Source organism: Herpailurus yagouaroundi, unplaced genomic scaffold, assembly GCF_014898765.1.
Source record: "Herpailurus yagouaroundi ecotype Mexico unplaced genomic scaffold, PumYag 28, whole genome shotgun sequence".
Classification (NCBI taxonomy): domain Eukaryota; kingdom Metazoa; phylum Chordata; class Mammalia; order Carnivora; family Felidae; genus Herpailurus; species Herpailurus yagouaroundi.
In genome coordinates this window covers 84,440,523-84,463,509 of record NW_024412376.1, presented here as the reverse complement: position 1 = coordinate 84,463,509, position 22,987 = coordinate 84,440,523, and the positions used below count along the sequence as shown (strand labels likewise).

Sequence of the window (22,987 nt, the reverse complement as noted above, 5' to 3'; positions counted from 1 at the left end):
ATATATATATATATATATATATATATATATACAGTTCACTCCTTGCTTAAAGTTTCAAGCGTTCTTCTCTTTCACCACCAAAGAAATTTTTTTAAAAGGAAAGAAATAAACAAGAAAATAAATTAAGAAGAGGTAATCTATTACCTCTTCTGGAAGGAGATATGAACAACCAGTCCAGAAATATCTGACTGCAAGCTCAACTGAGAAGTCAGTCTGGTGCAGCCTTTACATCTTCCTTTACGTGCATGAAAGCGTAGTGCGTCGGGCAGGACAGTCCTCTCTCAATTATTTTTTTCACATTATAGCTGATCATTTGAATAGACTCCAAATTTAACTGGTGTTTAGGGAAATAGCTGTTCGTCCCTGAGACAAAGGACTATTTATTTTATAAGTTTAGCAAAATGATTTCTTTTCATCTACAGAGCTAGAGCTTAAATCAAATCCTAATCAAATCCCCATAATTCAAATGACTTAATAATTGTAACACAAGCGTTCCTAATTGATAAGTAGAAAGATGACCCAGTTAGTTAATGCTTTCACACTGATCTGGTAAATTTTTAAAATAAAAGATGGGCTTTTCTTCAGTGAGAAATTCAAAACCTCTTCGCATTAGATCCATGACACTTCTTCTCAATAATTTTTCAATAGATTTCAACTCAAAGACAACAAACAGGGTTTAGCCACACAGAATATTAGCTTTACAAAGTGATATACTTTTTCTTCAGTCTTACTGTAAGCTAGCTCGTACTTATGCAATGGCTGCAGTATTATTGCATGGCTTCTCCCATTGAGCCAAACTGTCACTGAGCAACTTGTTTGCATAATCGTGCTACCACAAGATAACATGGCTTTCTTCAGAAAAAAATCCCCAGTGTATAGGTAAAACAAAAAACAAAAACATACAGCATGTAAGTGTTTGCTGGTGATTTGTTACCTCACTAAAGCAACACTTACAAGGGCTACTGTAATGAATAAGTGTTACATAATTCAGCTAAGCAACTCATGTAAGGTACCAACTGAAGTATTTTGAATAACTTAGGGATTCTACTAAAGAATGTTCCAATCATATTTAGTCCTCAAAGGAAAAAAAAACTGCATTTAATAAAAAAAAGGGATAATAAAATTATTGACCAGAGAAACAATCCCTAATACAGCTATACTACTAAGCTAACACTTATACCCAATAAGAATTCATGGTCTCAAACTTGGCTGGGCCTCAACGCTAACCAGCGACCGTTCTGTTCCCTTTGCCTTTCTTCTCTGTAAATTTTCCATCCTTGTACCACTCTCCTCAAGCTTTCAATCTCATCTCTTTTCTCCTAACTCCCAGAAGGTAACCTCATCTCCAATTTCACAGAGAATATAGAAGCCAACAGACAGAAACTTCCTCAACATTGTGTTTGCATCTTTCCAATGCTGGCCCTATGCAATGTGTATCTGTACCCACTATCATCTTTCATTCCTCCATTCTCAAAATGTCCCCAGCCTAAATACTCAAAGAGACAGCAAAACAAAGCACTGTTCTTCCTTCCTTATTTCTACTATGACTTGAACTACTCCTCTTTTCCTTTCCAACTGAGAGCAGAGGAAATGAAGAAAAAAGATTCTTAAAGAATAGTGCTAGATTAGGGGATTCCTATGCTCCCAAACTTTCAACTCTCTTTTGGTGATATTTCAAAACATGTAAGTGGTTCTATAGCCTTTTAAAAGAAATCACAAAAATGATTCTAAATAGAAATCACATATAATACAATTAACTTCATTTAGGTCTTTCATTAAGAACATACCCTCCCAATCAAACGTAAATTCTACAAGAAAATACTTTGTTTTCAAACAGATATGGTTTCCCGGAATGCATTCCAGCACACTGTTTAAAGGTTCTTCTTGAAGAAATTCAAAAGGAAGTCTCTCAGTTATTCATCCACTTAATCTCACTTATGCAGCCACCTCTGACACAATACTAGTTATAAAAGTAGTGAGCAACATTACTTATACCCCAAAAGTGCTTCACTACCATTCATGTTCATAATGGCTTTACCATGATTCGGGAGTCTTTTTTCTTTTCTTTTTTTTTTCCCACCAAACACCAACATCTGTGGTCACACTCAGATAAAATGTTACAATCAAGCTTTAGCATCTAAATATAGAGGGGAAAAAAGAAAAATATAAATACATTGATATTTTATTTTAAAGGACTTCAGTTCTAAATTACGGTAAGAAAAAAAAGAATGAACCAAAAAGCAATGGAGAAAAAAAGGTGAGAAAAAGAGGAAATAAGAATAGAAGAAAAACAGAAACAGGTACAGAGAAAGACAATCTAAGTTGTTTTACCTACTCCTCACTTAGCTAGTTCACTGTACTATAATTCGCTCTCCATGTGAATTATCTGATTAATCACGATTTAGAGTCCTTCATTCTTACATTTTACTTTCCCTAGAGAGTGAGATCAGTACAATATTAATATGGCATCCCTAAGCTGTAGCAGAAAACAAAACATTATTTTCTCTAGTGTTTCACACTGAAAGGTTCATTTTATTCCCAGAAAATCTTTTCCTAATTATAAAATCAGTTAAGCCAGAGCCCCAAAACCCAGTTCACAATTTTCCAACTCTGATTCTTCTCTGTAAATAGAAGAGTATCAGGAGGCAAAACTAAAAACACTGAGGCAGAATAATTAGAGTAAGAAAAATATTAAAAGAAGAGGACATGGGAATGCAAGCTGGTGCAGCCCCTCTGGAAAATAGTATGGAGGTCCCTCAAAAAACTAAAAATAGAACTACCCTGCGACCCAGCAGTTGCACTACTAGGCATTTATCCAAGGGATACAGGTGTGCTGTTTTGAAGGGGTACATGCACCCCAATGTTTACAGCAGCACTGTCGACAATAGCCAAAGTATGGAAAGAGCCCAAATGTCAATTGATGGATGAATGGATAAAGAAGATGTGGTATATATATACAATGGAATATTACTCAGCCATCAAAAAGAATGAACTCTTGCCATTTGCAACTATCGTGGATGGAACTAGACAGTATTCTGCTAAGTGAAATTAGTCAGAGAAAGACAAATATTATATGACTTCGCTCATATCAGGACTTTAAGAGACAAAACAGATGAGCATAAGGGAAGGAAAACAAATACAATATAAAAACAGAGAGGGGGACAAAACATAAAAGACTCTTAAATATGGAGAACAAACAGAGGGTTACTGGAGGGGGTGTGGGAGGGGGGATGGGCTAAATGGGTAAGGGGCATTAAGGAATCTACTCCTGAAATCACTGTTGCACTATATGCTAATTTGGATGTAAATTAAAAAATTTTTAATTAAAAAATTAAATTAAAAAAATTTTTAAAAAAGGAGAGGACATTATGATGTTTGCCTATGTATAAAGATGACCTTAAAGAAAGAATATAAATAGAAAAAAAAAACTATTCTACATTAATATAAGTAGGAAACTGAAAATGCTGTTGCTATTGTCCTTAATTTTCCTCTCATGAAATTCCCTTTCATGCATACATAAGACAAAACAATTCTTCATCCTCTTTCAATACAGTTATCTAAATACTATGCTGTGTCAAAAAATAAAAATAATATTCCTCAAGAGAAAAATACCTGGAAGAAACTTTGTGCCTTATAGTTACTTTAAAAGATGGAACCTTCCATAGAGTCGGTACTTTACAGACTGATGTGACAAAATAACATAAAATATAAGACACCCAGAGTTCAATTCCTCCATGTTTGTTCCTCCACTGAATAATAGTTCACACACTTTTTTTAGGTGTTACAACATTTAAAAGTTACATTAGTATCAATTATAGTTGAGATATAATTCACGTTTATCCCTACCTGAGAACTCCATCTACTTGATCTTTGGTGTAGCCTTTTCCACTTTCACCACTACCAGATATGCTGTCCTTCGTGCAATTAGGCTTGTTTTGGTCACCACAACCTGATGGTTTTCGGCAGTGAGGGCTATTTCCAGCCGTGCTTCCATTTTTCATAATTATTTCCAATAGTGCTGTGAAAAGATAAAGCACACTATGCCATGTAACATCATGTACATACATATGATCTTGAGAAGAACGTTATAAAGCTGACAAATTAAGAATCATGTACTCCGAAAGAATTTAACGTAAGGCTCTTTTTTTAATTCCTTTATGTACTTGTTTACACACCACTAATCATCACTTAGAAGCAGAATATTACTAAATTAAACCTAAAAACTCAAAATTACTATCACTTAATTCCTTATGACATACTTTCATTTGTCACATCATGGTGAAACTACAGAATACCAAAGAAAAAGAGATAGTCTTTAAAGAAGCCAATGAAATTATCTACAAAGAAACAGAAATTAGACTTCCTCTTTATTTCTCAACAACAATAATGGCCGCTGAAAGACATGGGAATAGTATCTTCAAAATGTTCCGGGTGAATAACTGTCAAACTTGAATTCTGCACTTACTTTCTAGAAAATGTGCAAGATTACAACCATTTTCAAAGAAACAAAAACTAATAAAACTCACCACTAAGATTTCACTAGAGGATACTGTAATGTATATGTTTTCGGAAGAAGGAAAATGCTTCAAGATAGGTGAAAATGTGAAAGGGAATGGCATGCAAATACTGTGGTAAATGTATGAAAAAAAATCTAAACATTGAGTCCATAAAACAATAATATAGTTATGTCTAGGATTTGCTTTAAAGTACTGGAGGAACATAAGAGGGCAGAGAAAACACATCGGCCATATAAAAGATGAGAGGGCAATAGGAATTGATTATACTTTTCTCTTTCCTTTTGTGTATGCTTGAAACTTTCGATAAGTTAAAACTAAATAAACATGGGAAAAAAATAAAAGAAACAGAAATCCACCCTGATGATAAAAGATTTTAGTATATTTCTGTTTAACACAATTTAACACAATTCAATGTCAGTTATTAACTGACATAGGGTAGATGAAAAAAATCACCAAGGATACAAATGATATAAACATCTACTTTGTCAAGCTTGAGCTAGGAGACATAACATTATCTCCAACAATTGGTGAATATTCATTCTATACAGGCACACAAAGAATAAAAATTGACTACATTATATACTTAGACCATGTTACTGTCTTTGAATTTTTTTAATATGAAATTTACTGTCAAATTGGTTTTCATACAACACCCAGTGCTCATCCCAACAGGTGCCCTCCTCAATGCCCATCACCCACTTTCCCCTCCCCCCATCAACCCTCAGTTTATTCTCAGTTTTTAAGAGTCTCTTATGGTTTGCCTCCTTCCCTCCTTTTTTTTCCCTTCCCCTCCCCCATGGTCTTCTGTTAAGTTTCTCAGGATCCACATAAGAGTGAAAACATACGGTCTCTGTATTTCTCTATATGACTTCTCTTTGAATTTTTTAAGAATTAATCATATGTTCCACAATTGAATGAGCACAATGCATTTAAGTAAGAAATCAATTTAAAAATTTAAGTAGCAAAATCACAAATGGGTTAGAAAAAAAATTGAGACAACTCATGTATCAAAGAATTAATCATAATAGAAATGAAAAAATAGAATTGAACAAAAATGAACATACTACTTATCAGAACATGTGGGTTAACAAATGGAGTTGGGACAACTGAATGTCCACATGCAAAAAAATGAATTTGGATCCCTTTGTCACACCATATACAAAAATTAGCTTAAAATAGATCACATACCTAACTGTAAGGGCTAAAACTATAGAACTGTCAGAAGAAAATATAGGAGTATGTCTTTATGACCTTGATTCAGGCAAAACATTTTTAGATAAAAGTACATGTGACAAAAGGAAAACAAGAGAAAACAGACTTCATCAAAATTAAGAACTCTATGCTTTCAAATAATATTATCAATAAAGTAAAAAGATAATCCACAGAAAGGGAGAACCTATTTATGAAATCATGCAAAATCATGCGTTCTACAAAAGACGTATACCCAAGAGAAATAAAAACATACATCTACACAAAAACTGGCTCACAAATGTTCATAACAGCATTGTTCATAATAGAAAAATATTGGAAATAATCCAAATGTTCATTAATTGATGAATGGATAAATAAAATGCGATACATCAATATAATGGAATATTATTCAGCAATAAAAAGAAATGAAGTATTGATATATGCTACAACATAGATGAAAGTGAAAGAAGCCAGTCACAAATATTGTATGATTTTATTTATATGAAATGTATAGAATAGGCAAATGTATAGAGATAGAAAGTAGATTAGTCATTGCCAAGGGCTAGTGGGGAGAAAAGGGTGGAATCAGGGAGAAATGAGGACTGACTGGGGTGCCTGGGTGGCTCAGCTGGTTAAGCGTACAACTTCAGCTCAGGTCATGATCTCATAGTCTGTGAGTTCAAGTCCCGCGTCAGGCTCTGTGCTGACAGCTAAGAGCCTGGAGCCTGCTTCAGATTCTGTGTCTCCCTCTCTCTCTGCCCCTCCCCCGCTCATGCTCTGTCTCTCTCACTCTCAAAAATGAATAAATGTTAAAAAAAAAATTAAAAAAAAAAAAAGAAATGAGGACTGACTACTAATGAGTACAGGGTTTCTTTTCGTGGTGAAAAATTGTTCTAAAATTGTTTGCTGTAATGGCTGCACAATTATGAATGTACTAAAACCCACTGAATGGTATACCTTATTTTTTTTAATAACACGTTTTTAAAACTTATTTATTTTGAGAGGAGAGAAAGAGAAAGAGAGCATGGGAGGGACAGAGACAGAGGGAGAGAGAGAATCCCAAGCAGGCTCCGCACTGTCAGAGCAGACCCTGACACAGGGCTCAAACCCGTGAACCATGAGATCATGACCTGAGCTGAAACCAAGAGTCAGACACTTAACTGAGCCCCAGGGGCCCTGAAATGGTATACTTTAAATGAATGAATTGTAGGATATGTGAATTATATCTCAATAAAGCTGTCTTATTTATATACATATATATATAAATTTATATAAAATTATATATATATATTTAAAGATTTCATCAGTGTTGGCAAGTTGCAAACATATAGTTGTTTTATGTTTTATTTTATTCATATATATATATACACACACACACATATATATCTATATATCTATGTAGATAGATAGATAGATTTTTTTTAAGAAGAAATAGAGTGTGAGTGGGGTGACGGGCAGAGAGAGAGAAGACACGGAATCCGAAACAGGCTCCAGGCTCTGAGCTATGAGCACAGAGACCAACATGGGGCTCAAACTCACAAACTGGGAGATCATGACCTGAGCTGAAGTCAGACACTTGACTGACTGAGCCACCCAGGCGCCCCTATTTATATTTTTTATATATGAGTACTTCTTTCAACGTATCTTTTCCCTAGTTAATGCATTCAAGAGTAAATACATAAGAAATTCAGTTTTTATAATATCTAGCTTTAGACAATACAAAAAAGTTCTTAGACACCAACCTATTAGTTACTAACAAGATAAGTGTAACACATGTTATATAGTTAATTGTTAACTATAGTTTAGTTTGTATTTAATGCATTATAATGTTAACACTGAGTGCAGAAGCCAGCATGGTCTAGAGATTAGGGGTTCACAACTTTTAAATGTGAAAAATGTTGTGAGAATTCTGGGAAGAAGGATGTGACAGCAGCTAAAAATTTTAAATCTCTGCCAATTCCCTCATAAAGTCTGAGCAATTAGATAGCAAAATCAAAACCTCATACACAAAATCCCCAAATCCCAGAAGGGAGGGACGAACCACCAACAGCTACAAGATCTATGTGGGTTTTGCCATTGGTGTTAACAGGACATTTGCTAAGTCCGCAGAACAAAAGAACTCCAAAATAACCTACAGGGACTTTCTATATTACAACACATAAGACAAAACTGAGGAAAGCATGTAAAAAGAATGAGTTTTGCTCACTATAGTAACATATGAGTGACAGGACCAACACTAAACTCCTACAGGCATATGGGGCGCCTTTCATTTATGGTTTTAGATTTTTTTTTATCAGAAACGTTTTCTCTAATTATTGTTTTATTGGTTTTATTCCCTTGCTTTATTTTTCTTTTTCTCAGGACTCCTATTATATGTTTGTTGGATGTCCTTTAACCGTTTTCAGTATTTGCCATTTTTTCTATTTTTTTTAATTTAAAATTTTTCCTCCTTTTAATGCTCTCTTTTGCTTACACAACATTAACTGTAGTTTATTAATTTTTCTTCTAGTCTTCTTTTTTGATTTTTTTCTTTTCATTCTTATTCTTTCCTCAGTTTTATCATCTAAGCTCTGAATGAATAATTTTAGTGGTTCTAATTCTAATTTATGGTGTACTTTCGTATTGTTCGTAACTTTTTAGTCTTTTCAGCTTGTTTTGAAGTACTGGTGTATAGTGTTTACCTGTTTTGTTGGCAAGTCTTTGTGGTGTATTTTCTTTGTCTTTAGAGACTTATTTTATTCCTATTTGCTTTTTTTTCTTACAATAACTTTGTATCAAGTTTCAGTTCTATCATTTTTTTATACTCATTTTTTAAAGTCATTTTTATGTTAGGGTAGTTAGCTTTTCTAAATACACAGAGATCCTTCTCCAGTTTTTGGGTAATGTTTGAAAATACGGCTCCTTGCTATATAAGATCTCTTCACTCCTTTCTCTTTCCCCTCTTTATCTGGAATTACTCATTTCTTCTATTGCCCCTGCTCTCTTCAATTGGGTCCTGTTCCCATCAGGTTCTCAGTATGGCTTTGTTCTGGACGAGATTTTTCACTGACTAGTTTTGAGAGTTTGCAGTGACTGGAGTTTCTATAACTGTAAGAGTTTATCTTACTTTATTTTTTAATGTTTATTTATTTATTTTGAGAGACAGAGAGCAAGCGTGAGTGGGGGAGAGAGAGGGGAGGAGAGAGAATCCTAAGCAGGCTCTGTGCTGTCAGCAGCAGAGCCCAATGCAGGGCTCAGTCCCACGAACTGTGATATTATGACCTGAGCCAGCATCCAGAGTTGGATGCTTAACTGTCTGAAAGGGCAAATCACATATTCAAGAATATGTGACCCAAAATAACCAACACCCAAATATATTCTAGTAAAATCAACTGAACAACTTGCTTACTTGAAAAAACAAATTATTGGTCTTCTCTTCCCTTCCCTTCTCTACCATTTGGCAGCTGAAGCCGGGACAAAGGAAGTTTATTGGAATCAAGAAGCAGGTATAGTCAAAAACATGGTGAGATTGATAGGGCCTGCCCCAAAGGGGTTAAGGAGGCAACTCATTAAATATAGGGGAAAATGAACAAATAAGTATACTGAAGATAACAGGAGCCACATTTCTCACTGTCAGAGAATGGAATTACAAATATAGAAATGGAGAAGGCTAAAATGAACTCTGGTGGACTGCAAAGGCAGGCTTGGGAGTCTTAAACAAATATCAAAATTAATAAAGATTAAATTACTATAAATGTGCATATGCCCACATACAAACACATATAACACACAGATTTACATACATGTACATATATTCATACAAACATGTATTTCCTACCTCTGTCTACTGAGAGGATCTAAAAGCAATGACACCTTTGTAGCAAGGAGCCTATCTAGTGTGTATATCTTAGTTTCCAAGTACCATTGTCCACTAAAAATAATTAGAGCTCCTTGGAGAAATAGCTGATTCCCAGGGCAATAAAATAAAAAATGAGCCTGAAAATTTTTTTGTGCCAGAAAGTAAGGAAGCTCAAGGAATGATGAAGACATGTCAAAAAGACACAGGAGTCAGCTTGAAGGGGTTCCTTCTGCCGAAATTAAAAATGATAGTAATGGATTAAATAAGAAACCATGAATCCAAACTAATAAGTAAAATTGATGTCAACTAATAAATTATAGAAAGAATGACAGAATTAGAAAACTACCATTTGACAACCATAAGACACTAAGGAAACACTCATCAATGGATGCTAAAAGGAGTTGGTGAGAGTTTGCTGGGGGACAGGACATTTACACAGTTTCAAAGTATTTTCCTATAAAATATTTATTAATTACAAAGGGGAAAAGAAAGAGAAGTTTCAAATAGAGAAACCTGACAATCACCAACTCAAACAAGCGATCAAAATTAGCATTAACCAGGGGCATTTGGGTAGCTCAGTCATTAATTTGATGATTATTCTGTGGTTATGTAAGAGTGTTCTTGCCTTAGAAAATATACATTGAATTATTGAGGAGTAACAGGGCATCATGTCCACAACTTACTTTTAATTGGTTCAGGAAAAAATACAGTCAGAACAAATTGTGCCTATATGCGTGGGGAGGGGGGAGATAGCTGGGAACAAAGGAAGGGCATGATAAAGCAAACGTAGTAAGTTTTATCAAATAGGAAGCCTAAGTGAAATACACAAGGGAAGTCTATAATACTCTTGTGACTTTTCTAGAAATTTTTAATTATTTCAAAATTAAAAAAAAAACAACTTAAAATGGGGAGTATATTGAAAACAATTTACCTGTCTTCAATAATTGTATTAGTGGAGTAGTGTTGGTAATGCTATTCTGAAACTATTATATATATGATGTAGCCGAAAGCAAAAAAATAATCGTTTGCCATGGCCTTGAAAACAAGTATTACCATTGTGGAAGAAAAGAGATAGAAGTACAAGGAAGGAAGGAAGGAAGGAAGGAAGGAAGGAAGGAAGAAGGGGGGAGGGAGGGAGGAAGAAAGAAAGAGAAAGAAAGAGAAAGAAATAAAGAAAGAAAGAGATAAAGAAAGAAATACAGTCTAGAGAAGTTTAACATGCCAAAGTGCTCAATTTGAATGACAAGTAACAGCATAAACTCATAAGCTGTTTTAGTTTAAAAAAAAAGTTATGATCTCGCGGTCCGTGAGTTCGAGCCCCGTGTTGGGCTCTGTGCTGACCGCTCAGAGCCTGGAGCCTGCTTCGGATTCTGTGTCTCCCTCTCTCTCTGACCCTCCCCCGTTCATTATCTGTCTCTCTCTGTCTCAAAAATAAATAAACGTTAAAAAAATTAAAAAAAATAAAATTAAATTTAAAAATGAAAAAAAGTTATTTCCTAGTCTGTACACTGAAATGGCCCAGAAACACTGAACAATCTAGTAGCTACAGCATCCTTAGTGCCAGATTGTAATGTTGAAACACCATTTTCCACTAAAAGAAACAAGGGCTTTTGGAGATATAACTGATTCCATATCTATTACAAAAAAGTATAAGAAGAGACTGAAACATTGTTATACCAAACGGCATAAAAACTATTAAAGACTATTGGGAATCTATACTCAGGAGCTAATCTAAAGGGGCTCCCTACTGGCCAAAGACCTAAGAAATACAGCTGACCCTTAAACAACCCAGCAGTTAGGGGCACCAATCCACATGCAATTAAAAATACCTGCATAGGGGCGCCTGAGTGGCTCAGTCAGTTAAGCATCTGACTCTTGATTTCAGCTCGGGCCATGACCTCACGACTTTTAGGTTGGGTTTGTGAGTTTGAACCCCAAGTCGGGCCCTGCACTGACAGCGTGGAGCCTGCTTGGGATTCTCTCTCTCTGCCCCTCTCCCACTTGCACTTGTGCTCTCTCTCTCTTTCTCAAAATAAATAAATAAACTTAAAAAAAAAAAAACAAAAACAAAACCCTGTGTAACTTTGACTCTCTGAAAACCTAACTACTAATACCCTACTATTGGTTGGAAGGAAGCCTCACCGACAACATAAATAAGTAATATATATGCTGTATGTTGTATGTACTATATACTTTATTCTTACAAAAAAAAAAGCCAGAGAAAAAACATTACTAAGAAAATTAAGGAAGAGAAAATACATTTACAGTACTATCCTATGTTTATTGAAAAAAAATCTGATTAATGGGTCCACACAGTTCAAACCCATGTTGTTCCAGGGTCAACTGTGCCAATTAGCTGCTTTTGGAGAAAACAAAGGGAACCAACTCCTTTTCTTGAAAACTAGTAAAAGCAGTCAAGCACTTATCTGGTCTTTCCTGTATGAACTACACTACTGTGTAACCGTAAGACAGGTAAGGGGAAATATCTCTTTATAGACATAGTTGAGCTAATAAATTAAGAAATTATTTTTTAAAACTTGTGGAGCCAGATATGAAAATGATTTTATGTGTTTAGTATTTACAGGTGGACACAAAGTCCCTATGCATGCAAGTTAGACGTTATCTGCACATTCCCTTTCCTTCTTAGCACAAAAATACTCGTCCAGTGTGTTTCTGGACACCTTCCATGTTAATAGATGCTGAGTATTGCTAAAGCAGGATCACACCACTGTTTTTTATTTTCAACAGTTTTATGATACTGAAAATTTTTCTACGATGTCATGCATAGGGGCTCTGCTTAACAATGGCTACATGGGTAAATGCACTCACACCCAACATCCTTTGACTCCAAAGAGTGAAAATTTGGACAAGTTCCATTACCTCTGGGTCTCAATATCCACTTTTGGCATCTTAAAAATGGAATCAGTAAGGTTTTCTGTATTAATAATCTCTGGAACCAATGCCAGAGAAGGTAATATGATTCAGTTCAAATACTGTCAGAATTTAGAACATATCTGATTTTTCTTAGCTATCACATGAGATTTCATCTGCAATAATGTGCAATTAGTTGGGCAGATACAGTACTCATACACCAGACTACATTCACTTTTGTTTTCAAAACTATACAACATCATTTTATGCCTTCACTTTCCACACCTATTGCTTTGCTTTTGGGGTTTTGATGGAACCTGCATGTTTTTAAAAGTTTTTTTAATGTTTATTTTTGAGAGAGAGACAGAGTTTGAGAGGAGGAGGGACAGAGAGAGAGGGAGACACAGAATTCGAAGCAGGCTCCAGGCTCCAAGCTATCAGCACAGAGCCTGACACAGGGCTTGAACTCATGAACTGGGAGATCATGACCTGAGCTGAAGTCGGATGCTTAATCAACTGAGTCACCCAGGTGCCCCTGATGGAATCTGCATTTAATTTAAGTATACTTCATATTAAAGACAAGTAAAAAAGTAAATAAACAATATTAAAAATGTTTACATAAATAATCCAAAATTGAAGAACCAAGATATGTTTGTGTTTCATAAGTTTCTACTGCACACCTGTTATGTAGTGTCCATAATTAGCTAAATCTAAAAATAAAAATACATAATTAGAAAAACAAATGGATGTTTTCCCTCCTCTTCACAAACTAGAAACAGCTTTTGTGATTATAAAAGTAATGTTTCTCAGCTCATCAAAAAAGACATAACAAAGTAAAAATCACTTATAAACCCCACACACAAAAAAATCACTCAACCATTCTGATATATTTAACTCTAATTACTCTAGGTAACTGTCGAGTTTTTATACCTATTTAAACAAAATTAGAATAATCTACGTTTATAGCTTACCTTTATTTAATTTATAATACATCATGCTTTTCATTTTATTTTTTGCTACATATTTTTGAGACACAGAGCGCGAGCGAACGCAGGGGAGGGGCAAAGAGAGGGAGACACAGAATCTGAAGCAGGCCGCAGGCTCTGAGCTATCAGCACAGGGCCGGAGGCAGGGCTTGAACTCACAAACCTTGAGATCATGACCTGAGCCCAAGTTGGACGCTTAACAGACTGACAGGCATCCCTGTGTTTTTTTTTATAAAAATATTTTTTTGTTTTTTTTTTTTTTTTTTTTTTTTTTTTTTTTTTTAAGGTCTTACGCAGGACTATTGCAATAGAAGAGTGATCAGGCTTAACTCCAAATTCAGCAGACTGCTGGGGATTTATGGCCAATAAGCAGGGTGAAGGGATCAGTGGGTGGAAAATTACTGAGGCATATTATCATTTTTAGTAGGTGCATAGTATATGAGAGCAATGTGATTTATTTAATCAATTCCCACTGATGAACATTTATACTCTTTCCAAATTTTGCTAGTGACAATTTTTATATATACATTTTTGCACACTTACCCAACTACTGAAAAGTTTCATTTGTGAATATATTAGCATGATAAGCCTTACAGCTATAAGATTTTTATTTACTTATTCAGCAAATCATCTTTATTGAAGGAAATAAAGTTAAATAAACAGGTTATCACTCCAGAAAATACCGGCTTATACATGCCAAAACAAACACTATCAGGTACTGAGGAGGTAAAAAAACTGAATAAATAAAGATTAAAATAGTTCCTGATGGCAAAGGACTTTTTAATCTAGGAAAAGGACAGCTATATACACAGCACAGCACAAGGAAAGAATGCAGCAACACGGGGAGAACCACATGTTAACTAAGCATGGAATGAATAACTGAATCTAAATGGAGAGTAATCTTAAAGCAATTATTTTGTACTTGAGGTCACTAAAAATGACAGAAAAGAGATAAATAATATACTGTTGACTCCGAGGCAGTATCCAAATACTTTTGCCATAGTAATAATACATGACATTCTTACAGCACTTAATAACATACTATCCTTATAATAATCCTGTGAAAATTACAGATGAGATAACTAAGTTTCCACAAAGAAAAGGAGAATGACAGGAATTGAGCTGTTATTAGTATGGCAGATACTTTATATTTCATTCCTCTAGAATGGAAGCTCTAAGAGGACAAGGGCTTTTTGTCTTATTTTTCATGGTCTCCCCAGCTACAAAGAAGTGTGGACTCCGTAAGGATAAACGTATTCCCAATTTATAGATGATAAAGATAAGCAATTTGAATCAGTCTGCTGAAGGATACTGTAATATCCTTTTCATTAGGATAAATGTATCCCCATTTTATAGATGAAGAAATTCAGGCTCTAAAAGATAGTCACATATGCAAGGTCACACAACTATTAAATTAAGGTTCAAAACCAAACCTAATATTCTTTCCTTAACTATACTGTCTGAAACAGTTGGCTATTAGCTGAAATTTGGAAATCATTTTATAACACTTTACTCAATGTTACTGAAATAATTGTTCTGAATGTATAATCTGTACTTGTCACTAAATTTTAATTAAGTCAGAAATAGAAAGAAAATGGAATTGCCTTAAAAGGAATAGGTTGGCTAATACTCCAGATGTGTAATGACAGTTTAAAAAGCTTTATTTTACTATTTTAAGTGACAAAAGAGGAACAGAACTTTGAATTTTTTATTAGATTAAAATTTTAAAATAACGTAGCAAAAAAAAAAGGAAAAATCTATACACATAGCTCTCACATGAGGGAAAAACAGAGGACTATTTTAATTGTTATAGTACCGAGAGATGTTGCAAATCACACATGAGCTATCCACTCATTAAAGCGGACACAGGATGGCCTTTTTTGAAGTTGCAGGCCACCATTTGGTTCAAATTACTAAGAAATTCTTAAAAACAATCAAAATACTTTTCTCCAAATAAAACCCTCCTCAAACAAATCTATACTAAAAATTGCCCCCCAATTAGTATGAAACATTAAAGTTAATGCTAAGTAAATAGCAATGTAAAGCGTTAAAACAGTGAGATTGTATCCCTCTGTGCAAGTCCAAATATATCAATAAATCAACAAATATACAGCTTAAGAAACTAAAATGTAATTTACTTTTCTGCCTGCTGAAATTATTTTTCCAGAATATGTACATTTCCTATGTAGTAGTCATTACATATCAATCCTTTCGAACATAAATTAAATTCACAGTATGAAAATATTTGGATATTTATAAAATTCAATTCACTTAGAAGTCCACTGCAATAAATGATCCATAAAATAATATCCTCAATGAAAAACATAGAAAGCAATAATGTCCTAGATCCATTTGAAGATCAAGTTTTTCCTCAAGGAAAATTCTTGCCAATTTTTCAAAGTGTTTTATCAATCAGACTGCTCACCTGGCAAAAATAAAATGTAGAGAATAAAAATTCTGGAATTTACTTAGAATTTAGTCTTACATTTTCCCATTCACTGTATAAGAATAACAGAAGTCAAAATGCAATGTTTTCCTTTATCTATCTTAGTATGAAAACACATCCAGAGAAACCTGTAGTCAAAACTCTGAGTTATAAGAGTTTCATGGTAGTTGAGCAAAGGGAAATTCAGGGATAACACTTTAAAATTTCATTTTAACTGACAGCTTCAATTTCTTTCTACATTAAATATTTTCTCAGGACTTACACAAATGTTCTAGACCTTTCCCTCCCCTAAATTCTTAAATGATTCCAATAAACCTCTTCTGAGAACATTTTATGTAAAATATACTTTGCTAAGTATTTGTGCATAACTTTATTTCAGCTAATGCTCACATTGACCCGGTGATGAAATCTTCATTTCACATATAACTAAACAAGGCTTAGAGATGCTAAGTAACTTGTCCCAGGTTACAAAACTGTCAGAGGGAAAGTCTGCATCTGAACTAAGGTTTTCAGACTACACCACAACCGTAACCTATCACTTTACTTGGTAATCACATACTGTCTCTACAAGGCATTGTATCACTAATTTTCACCGTTATTTTTCTTAAATTTTTCTATACTCATGTTTTTGAGAGCAAAAATTGTGTTGTGCTTTGAGATCTTACAGTATCCTTTAGCAGACTGATTCAAATTGCTTATCTGATAGGGGCTCCTGGCTGGCTCAGTTGGTAGATTATGCAACTCTTGATCTCAGGCTTGTGAGCTCAAGTCCCAAGTTGGGCAGAGAGCTTACTTAAAACAACAATGACAACAAACACTCAAAGAATAAAGTCTCTCAATGAAGCATTAAACAAATAACAAAAACCTCAAATTGGTTATATAAAAATGACAGGCTAAAAGTTTAAAACTTCTCAGAGCCTCACATTTGTTAAATAGAAATGATACTGAACCACCTGAGAGGTTACTGTCAAATGCTTTCCATGTGTATTAACTCTTTTAATCCTCACAACAGCCCTATGAAATTGGTACATTATTGTCCCATTTTGCAGATGAAAATGCCAAAGGCTAGCGAGGTTATCCTACTTGCCCAAGATTAACGTTACAAACTAGTAGGTGGAGGAGATGGGCTTCCAAATGCCAAGGTATTGTCTTAAGGGTTACTTGCTTAATGTCAAAACTGTCCCTCTAGGACTAGATAATGACTAAAATGAAATCATGTATCCATACGGTATGCAAAAATTTTAACTCTGGAAAATGATTTCTTGGATACGACACCAAAAGCACAGGCGATAAAAGCAAAAATAGACAAACGAGACTACATCAAACTTAACTTCTGTACATCAAAGGACACAATAAGATTTCCTACTAGAATGGGAGAAAAAAGTGTGTGAATCATACATCTGATAAGAGGTTAACATCCAGAATATATAAGGAACTCCTACAACTCAACAACAAAACAAATAACCCAATTAAAAAACGGGCAAAGGACTTGAATAGACATTTATCCAAGATGATATAAACAAGCCAACAAACATAAAAACATGCTCAACATCACTAATCATTAAAGAAATGCAAATCAAAACCACAATGAGATATCACCTCACACTTTTTAACATGGCTAACATTGAAAACAAACAGAAAATAAATTTTGGTGATGATGTAGAAAAACTGGAACTCTTGCTCACTGCTGGTGGGAATGTAAAATGGTGCAACTGCTATGGAAAACAATATAGTAATTCTTCAAAAAATTAAAAACAGAATTACCAATATGATCAAGCAATCCCATTTCTGGGTATATATCGGAAAGAAATGAAAACAAGAAAAACTTGAAGAGAGATACTTCCCCCCATATGTTCACAGCAGCATTATTCACAACATCAAGATATAAAAACACCCTAAATGTCTATTGGCGGATGAATGGATAATGAAAATGTGGGGTGGGTGGGTGTGTGTGTGTGTGTGTGTGTGTGTGTGTGTGTGTGTGTGTGAAATATTATACAACCTTAAAAAAGGAAATCACATCACATGCTACAACATGTATTCAAAGGACATTATGCTAAGGGAAATAAGGCAGTCAAAAAAGACGAATACTGTATGATTTCACTTATATAAGGTATCTAAAGTAGTCAAGTTTTAAAAATAAAGAACGGTGTTGTGACGGGCTGGCAGGCAGAGAAAATGGGGAGTTGTTTTCATTGGCACATAATTTTAGTTCTGTAAGATGAAAAACTTCTGGAGATCTGTTACACAGCAGTATGAAAATGGTTAATACTACTGAACTGTATACTCAAAAATGGTTAAGTACTTACTTTTATTATGTATTTTTGCCACACTTAAAAAAATATTAATTCCTTTTTCTTTCACTTCCTTTTCCTGTCCTCCCTGGTACAGTATTCAACAGGAATGTAAAGAAAATGAGGAAAGCAAAGAATACAAAGGCTTCAACAATGTAAAAAAATTGAGAAGACAATAAAACGGCCTCGAGTTCGAACTTATCGATAATTTTTTAACCTGGAAATACCTTGGACCTCGAGTGAAACAGTATCCTATTGGCAAGAAAATAGAGCAGAGTATTTAAAGGATTTTTGCAGCTGGAAAGCTCAAGTACTATTATGACTTTGCTACTAATTACTCTGTGACCTTGGTTAAAATTCATTCATTCATTCATTCATTCATTCATCAAAAAGTCTGTTTACACATGGGTAAACCTGGTCAAATGAATTTCACCTCTACATAGTATTGAGAAGTAAATGAAACAATTCATATAAAACACTAGGCACAAGTCCTGGCACTTTGTAAGTGCTCAATAAATGCTGGCTATTGTTAATACTTTAAAGCCTGCAGAGCAGGACATGAACAGAGCGAATTCAACTAAAGTCAGTCCAGTACGCTATTCCTTAGTGATTTGCCTCATTTATCGAGAATTATGGTGTTACCAAACCAGATACTATTTAGGAAAACATTGCTGACTATGATTCTTGCCAAATTTGTGCTCCTCTCTTCTAAAGAAACTCTCGACTAGGGAAAAGCAATGTCATCTCAGGTATTCGAAATGTTTGCTTTGGAAACAGTGTTCTACCCCAGAGGTGGTGGAACCGAGACCTGTACGTTAGCCACTAGAATTCCCCATTCCTCACCTCATTAGGGGCCTAGGCCTTATCTGGGGGTGAGGATGCATTGGCAGGGGGGGCCACACAACCAAACATCCATCTTTAACGCCCGACTCAGGTAAGACGGACAAATCTCCTAGGAGAATGAAGCTAGTCTTTACAAAACGGACCGGGGTACCGGCAACACTCGCCAGTCAGCTGAGAGCCGGCATCTCGAAGGCAAGCTGGTGCAGAGGAAATCTCCGGGAGCCCATCCCAGGCCCGGCCCGGCCCGGCCCGGCCCGGGACAGTCGGGGAAGGGGCGGGGGTGTGTCGGGATGCTCCCCCCGGGGGCCTTGAGGCGGGATCTGGCAGGCCGGGGGCCCCCCGCCGGTTCCCGGAGGGGCGATGGTGGGGGCGGGGGCGGGCTACACGGCGGCCTGGGGACCCGGCAGGTAGGGAAGGGACACCGAGGGCCTCACCGCGGGCCGAGGGCAGTGGGTAGAGCTTCTCCGCCTTCTGCAGGAAGCGCTGGGCCTTCTCGCGGTTGCCGGCGTTCAGGGCCTCCCGGGCGATCTCGACACATTTCTCCGCCTCATCCCGGTTCCCCTCCATGGCTTGCGCTTTCTTCCGTTTCCTCCGGCGGCGCAGCTACGGAGGACGGAAGCCGCGGCCGCGATGGAGGCGAGCCGGCCCGGGGTGGGGGCGTGCGGTGGCGAGCGGGGAGGAGAGCAGAGGACCGTGGCGGCGGCCCCGGCGGACTGGCGGGCTCTCGGCTCCGCCTCCTCACGGCGGCCTCCCCGCCCCCCGCGGGCCGCTACAACGCGAGTCGCATCCTTCCGGGCCCCCGGACCGAGCTCCCGGGCCTGGACGTCGGTGCGGACTCGCCTGTCCGTGCGCTGCGCCGGCAGGCTCGGAGCCGACCAACTTCGGGGTTGGGAGGGGAGGCGGGCGATACCAGCCCCGGGGCCCGCCGGGGGACTGCGCCGAGGTAGGGGACCCGGCCACCCGCCTCGGCAGCGCCGTGCCCCCTGACCTCCCAGGGCGGCCAGCGCAGGCAGGAACCGCCTTCCAGGCGGCCGGGGCGACGGAAGGGTCTGGGGACGCTCCCTACAGGAAAATTCCCAGGGATCGAAGGGCTCGCCTCTGGGCCCCCTTAAGCCTTGGGAGGTTTCGGTCAGGTGAGTACCGGCGCTGTCAGTCCCTATGCAGCGCTTCCGGCACAGGTGTTTAGAAGCGCATCAGAGCCTCGTTTGGTCCTAACCACGGGTTGTTTTATTTCAGCTACACACCATTTTTCTGACCCATATTCCATTAAATTGTCTCTCAGTACATCCAGAAGGTGTGGACACTTTGTACTTTTTGCAAATTTTTCTCGTGAAAAGCCCAAATCCTCATCCTTTATGACCCAAACAAGGCGGGAGCCACCTTTTTAATGTGTTACCATCAGAAATAAACTACTTGTTGGGTTTTCTCCCCTCTCCCATTTTCAGGACATTTCCTCGTGAAATGCTGAACCATGTCATGTTGGTCTCTTTGAAGGGGGGAAAGGGACCACTTACTTATTGCTTGGTAATGTCCTCCAAATAAGAAAAAAAAAAAAAATTTAGGGACTGCTCACAAAACAAGTATCAAAATGAGCCATTCAACTCAACCAAAATAATACTCAAGCTATTGTTTGCATGCAAATAAACACCTAACTCAGGACTTACAAAGAAATACTTCTTAAGAATGGGAATAGCATGGCCTCCCAAAGGGTTAACTACTGAAAATTTAATTCAAGTAGACTTCAAAACACTGTAGCATAAGAAAACACGTTTCAAAGTCTAAACTGAAAGTTCGCTCTGTGGAGGTGGCTGTAACACAGGACTTCCTCCTTTACCTGCCCTCTCCTTCCCCAAATCCACCACAGCAAGAGCCCACCAGGGAAATGACATCACAAAAAGCAGGCACAGCCAATCTGAGCTGGGACGGTCAAGCTTAGCCTAAGCAGCAGCAACTTGGCCCATTCCAGCTTCTGGCTTTTTAAAAAATTTTAATAGCTCATTACGTAACATTAAAAAAAATTATACTTGGGTCTTCTGACTTGGTTGATCTACAAGTTCAATTTCAAGAAAAGAAATATGCTTAGGTTACTGTTGTATGAGATACCTACTAAAAAAAAAAAAAGAAAAAAAAGGAATTCCTATTGCAATCAAGCAAATTTAAAACGCAACTAGTTTGGGATATGACCTTTATTGAGCTTATCCACTGGAGTGGAAATAATGTCTGTACAAAACCAAATGTTTGTTACTATAACTTCTGCATCACAATTAAAATCCAAACAGTTTTTTAAAAACAGTCAACTCAATCAAAACCCACTACTTCAGAATCAATAGCTTCTTTGAAGCCACAGTAACACTTAAATATGGTTAAGACTCGAATGCAGAAATTTGGTTGGTTGGAAAGCTAATTAAACTTCCAACTTGCTCAAATAGAATTACAAAAAGGCAAAATTGTGTTTTTCACAGAGATACAGTCCACTGGAATCACCAACACTGGACAGCTGTTAAGAGTATTTAGAGTCCTGAGATAATAAGGAATCCAGGCATCCTTTAAACAGTCTTCTGTTGTCCTTTCTTCCCAATCAGAGATTTGTGGATGTGTGGAATGACACCTAGGAAAGGGACAGGTATTAATTCCACTTTTTAATATACACATTTTAAAAACCACACCATACTTAAAAACAAGACAGTCTGACATTTAACTTGGAAGGTGTCTTTACATGTACAGCTCAAGTATGTAAAAACTCATTCAGTTATATACATAAACCAAATTTCATGATGCAACCACACTGAAGATCAGTGAAAATAGTACTTCTGGACTAGAAATTACTACTAAGAACTGAAGAATGTTTTCTCCAAAGGAATAAAATTTAGTATTTACATACCACCACCAGCAATTGTAGCCTTGATGAGAGAATCCAATTCCTCATCTCCACGAATAGCAAGTTGCAAGTGACGAGGAGTAATACGCTTTACCTTCAAGTCTTTTGATGCATTTCCTGCCAATTCAAGTACCTACAAGGGAGATTCTAATCAATCTCCTTCCAACTTTCCTCAAAGACCAATGCCCAAGGGGTAGAATCGAATCTTCACGGAGATACATCTACCAAATGTCGCCTTCCTCCACTACCTACCTGAATGGCAACACTTGAAAAGGGGGCACGCAATTTTATTTCCAAGAGCAGCAAACTCAACCAAGCTCAGTAGGATCTCGTAATGAACACCAGCCCCCTCTAGCGTTCTCAGAAGCTTCTTGCTGCGTTTAGAGCCTGGGAGTTTTTCTTGCATCACTTTCCTCCTTCCCTCTCGTCGCCACCCCCAACCCCCCCAAACCTTTTCCAGATTATAAAGCGTACACCCATTTACCTCTGCGGTGAGGTACTCCAGGATGGCTGCGCTGTACACAGCGGCAGTCGCGCCCACACGTCCATGACTGGTCGTCCTAGATTTCAGGTGTCGATGAATACGGCCCACCGGGAACTTAATTTTAAGCACACAAACATAAATGCACAAAGATGTTAGCGTCCAAGATGGTAATATTACACGCGCGCCAAAGCAAGGGGTATGGACGCTGGTGCAGCAACGCGCCCCAGCATCGACACACGTGATCGCCCCCCCTTCGATATTTATCGTATCGGCAAACCAAGTCGCGACACCGCATCACCCACGCAAAGACGAAACGCCCGTCTAGACCGAAGATAAACAAGAAAAGAGGAGTAAAGAAAAACACCACGGCTCCCGGACTGCACGAACCACCACTGACCTGCAAGCCGGCTCTCTGCGAGCGGGAAACCGCCTTTGTCTTGGCCTTTCCGGAGTCCTTCCCAGCCTTACCGCCAGCCTGCGGCGCGCACACGCCCGCGAGCGAAGAAGGAACGGGGAATATAGGATTACCAGGGCGGCGTACCCCTCCCCCACCGCGGCGCGGCCCAGGCGCGAGCGCGGCCCCGTGCCCAGCCGGGGTCTCCGGCCAGCCGCGCGCTGCAAGGGCGACCCCGCCCGCCC

At 37.6% G+C, this 22,987-nt stretch overlaps 2 protein-coding genes across 3 annotated transcripts in view; both read right to left on the bottom strand.

Annotated features, from left to right (window-relative positions):
* The window catches only part of DNAJB14 (DnaJ heat shock protein family (Hsp40) member B14), a 43,338-nt gene extending 23,495 nt beyond the window's left edge, over positions 1–19,843 (bottom strand). The window contains exons 1-2 of one of the 2 annotated variants that reach the window (XM_040477548.1): positions 19,421–19,843; positions 3,847–4,018 (exon numbers count right to left, since the gene is read on the bottom strand). In XM_040477548.1, coding sequence (XP_040333482.1) covers positions 3,847–4,018; positions 19,421–19,553 — 305 coding nt within the window. In that variant the 5' untranslated portion in view covers positions 19,554–19,843. The remainder of the gene's footprint in view (positions 1–3,846; positions 4,019–19,420) is intronic. The other variant, XM_040477556.1, reaches the window with a different exon arrangement.
* Positions 19,844–21,154: 1,311 nt separating this feature from the next.
* Positions 21,155–22,987, bottom strand: part of H2AZ1 (H2A.Z variant histone 1) — a 2,611-nt gene continuing 778 nt past the window's right edge. The window contains exons 2-5 of the mRNA XM_040477569.1: positions 22,746–22,823; positions 22,349–22,462; positions 21,868–21,997; positions 21,155–21,594 (exon numbers count right to left, since the gene is read on the bottom strand). Coding sequence (XP_040333503.1) covers positions 21,533–21,594; positions 21,868–21,997; positions 22,349–22,462; positions 22,746–22,823 — 384 coding nt within the window. The 3' untranslated portion in view covers positions 21,155–21,532. The remainder of the gene's footprint in view (positions 21,595–21,867; positions 21,998–22,348; positions 22,463–22,745; positions 22,824–22,987) is intronic.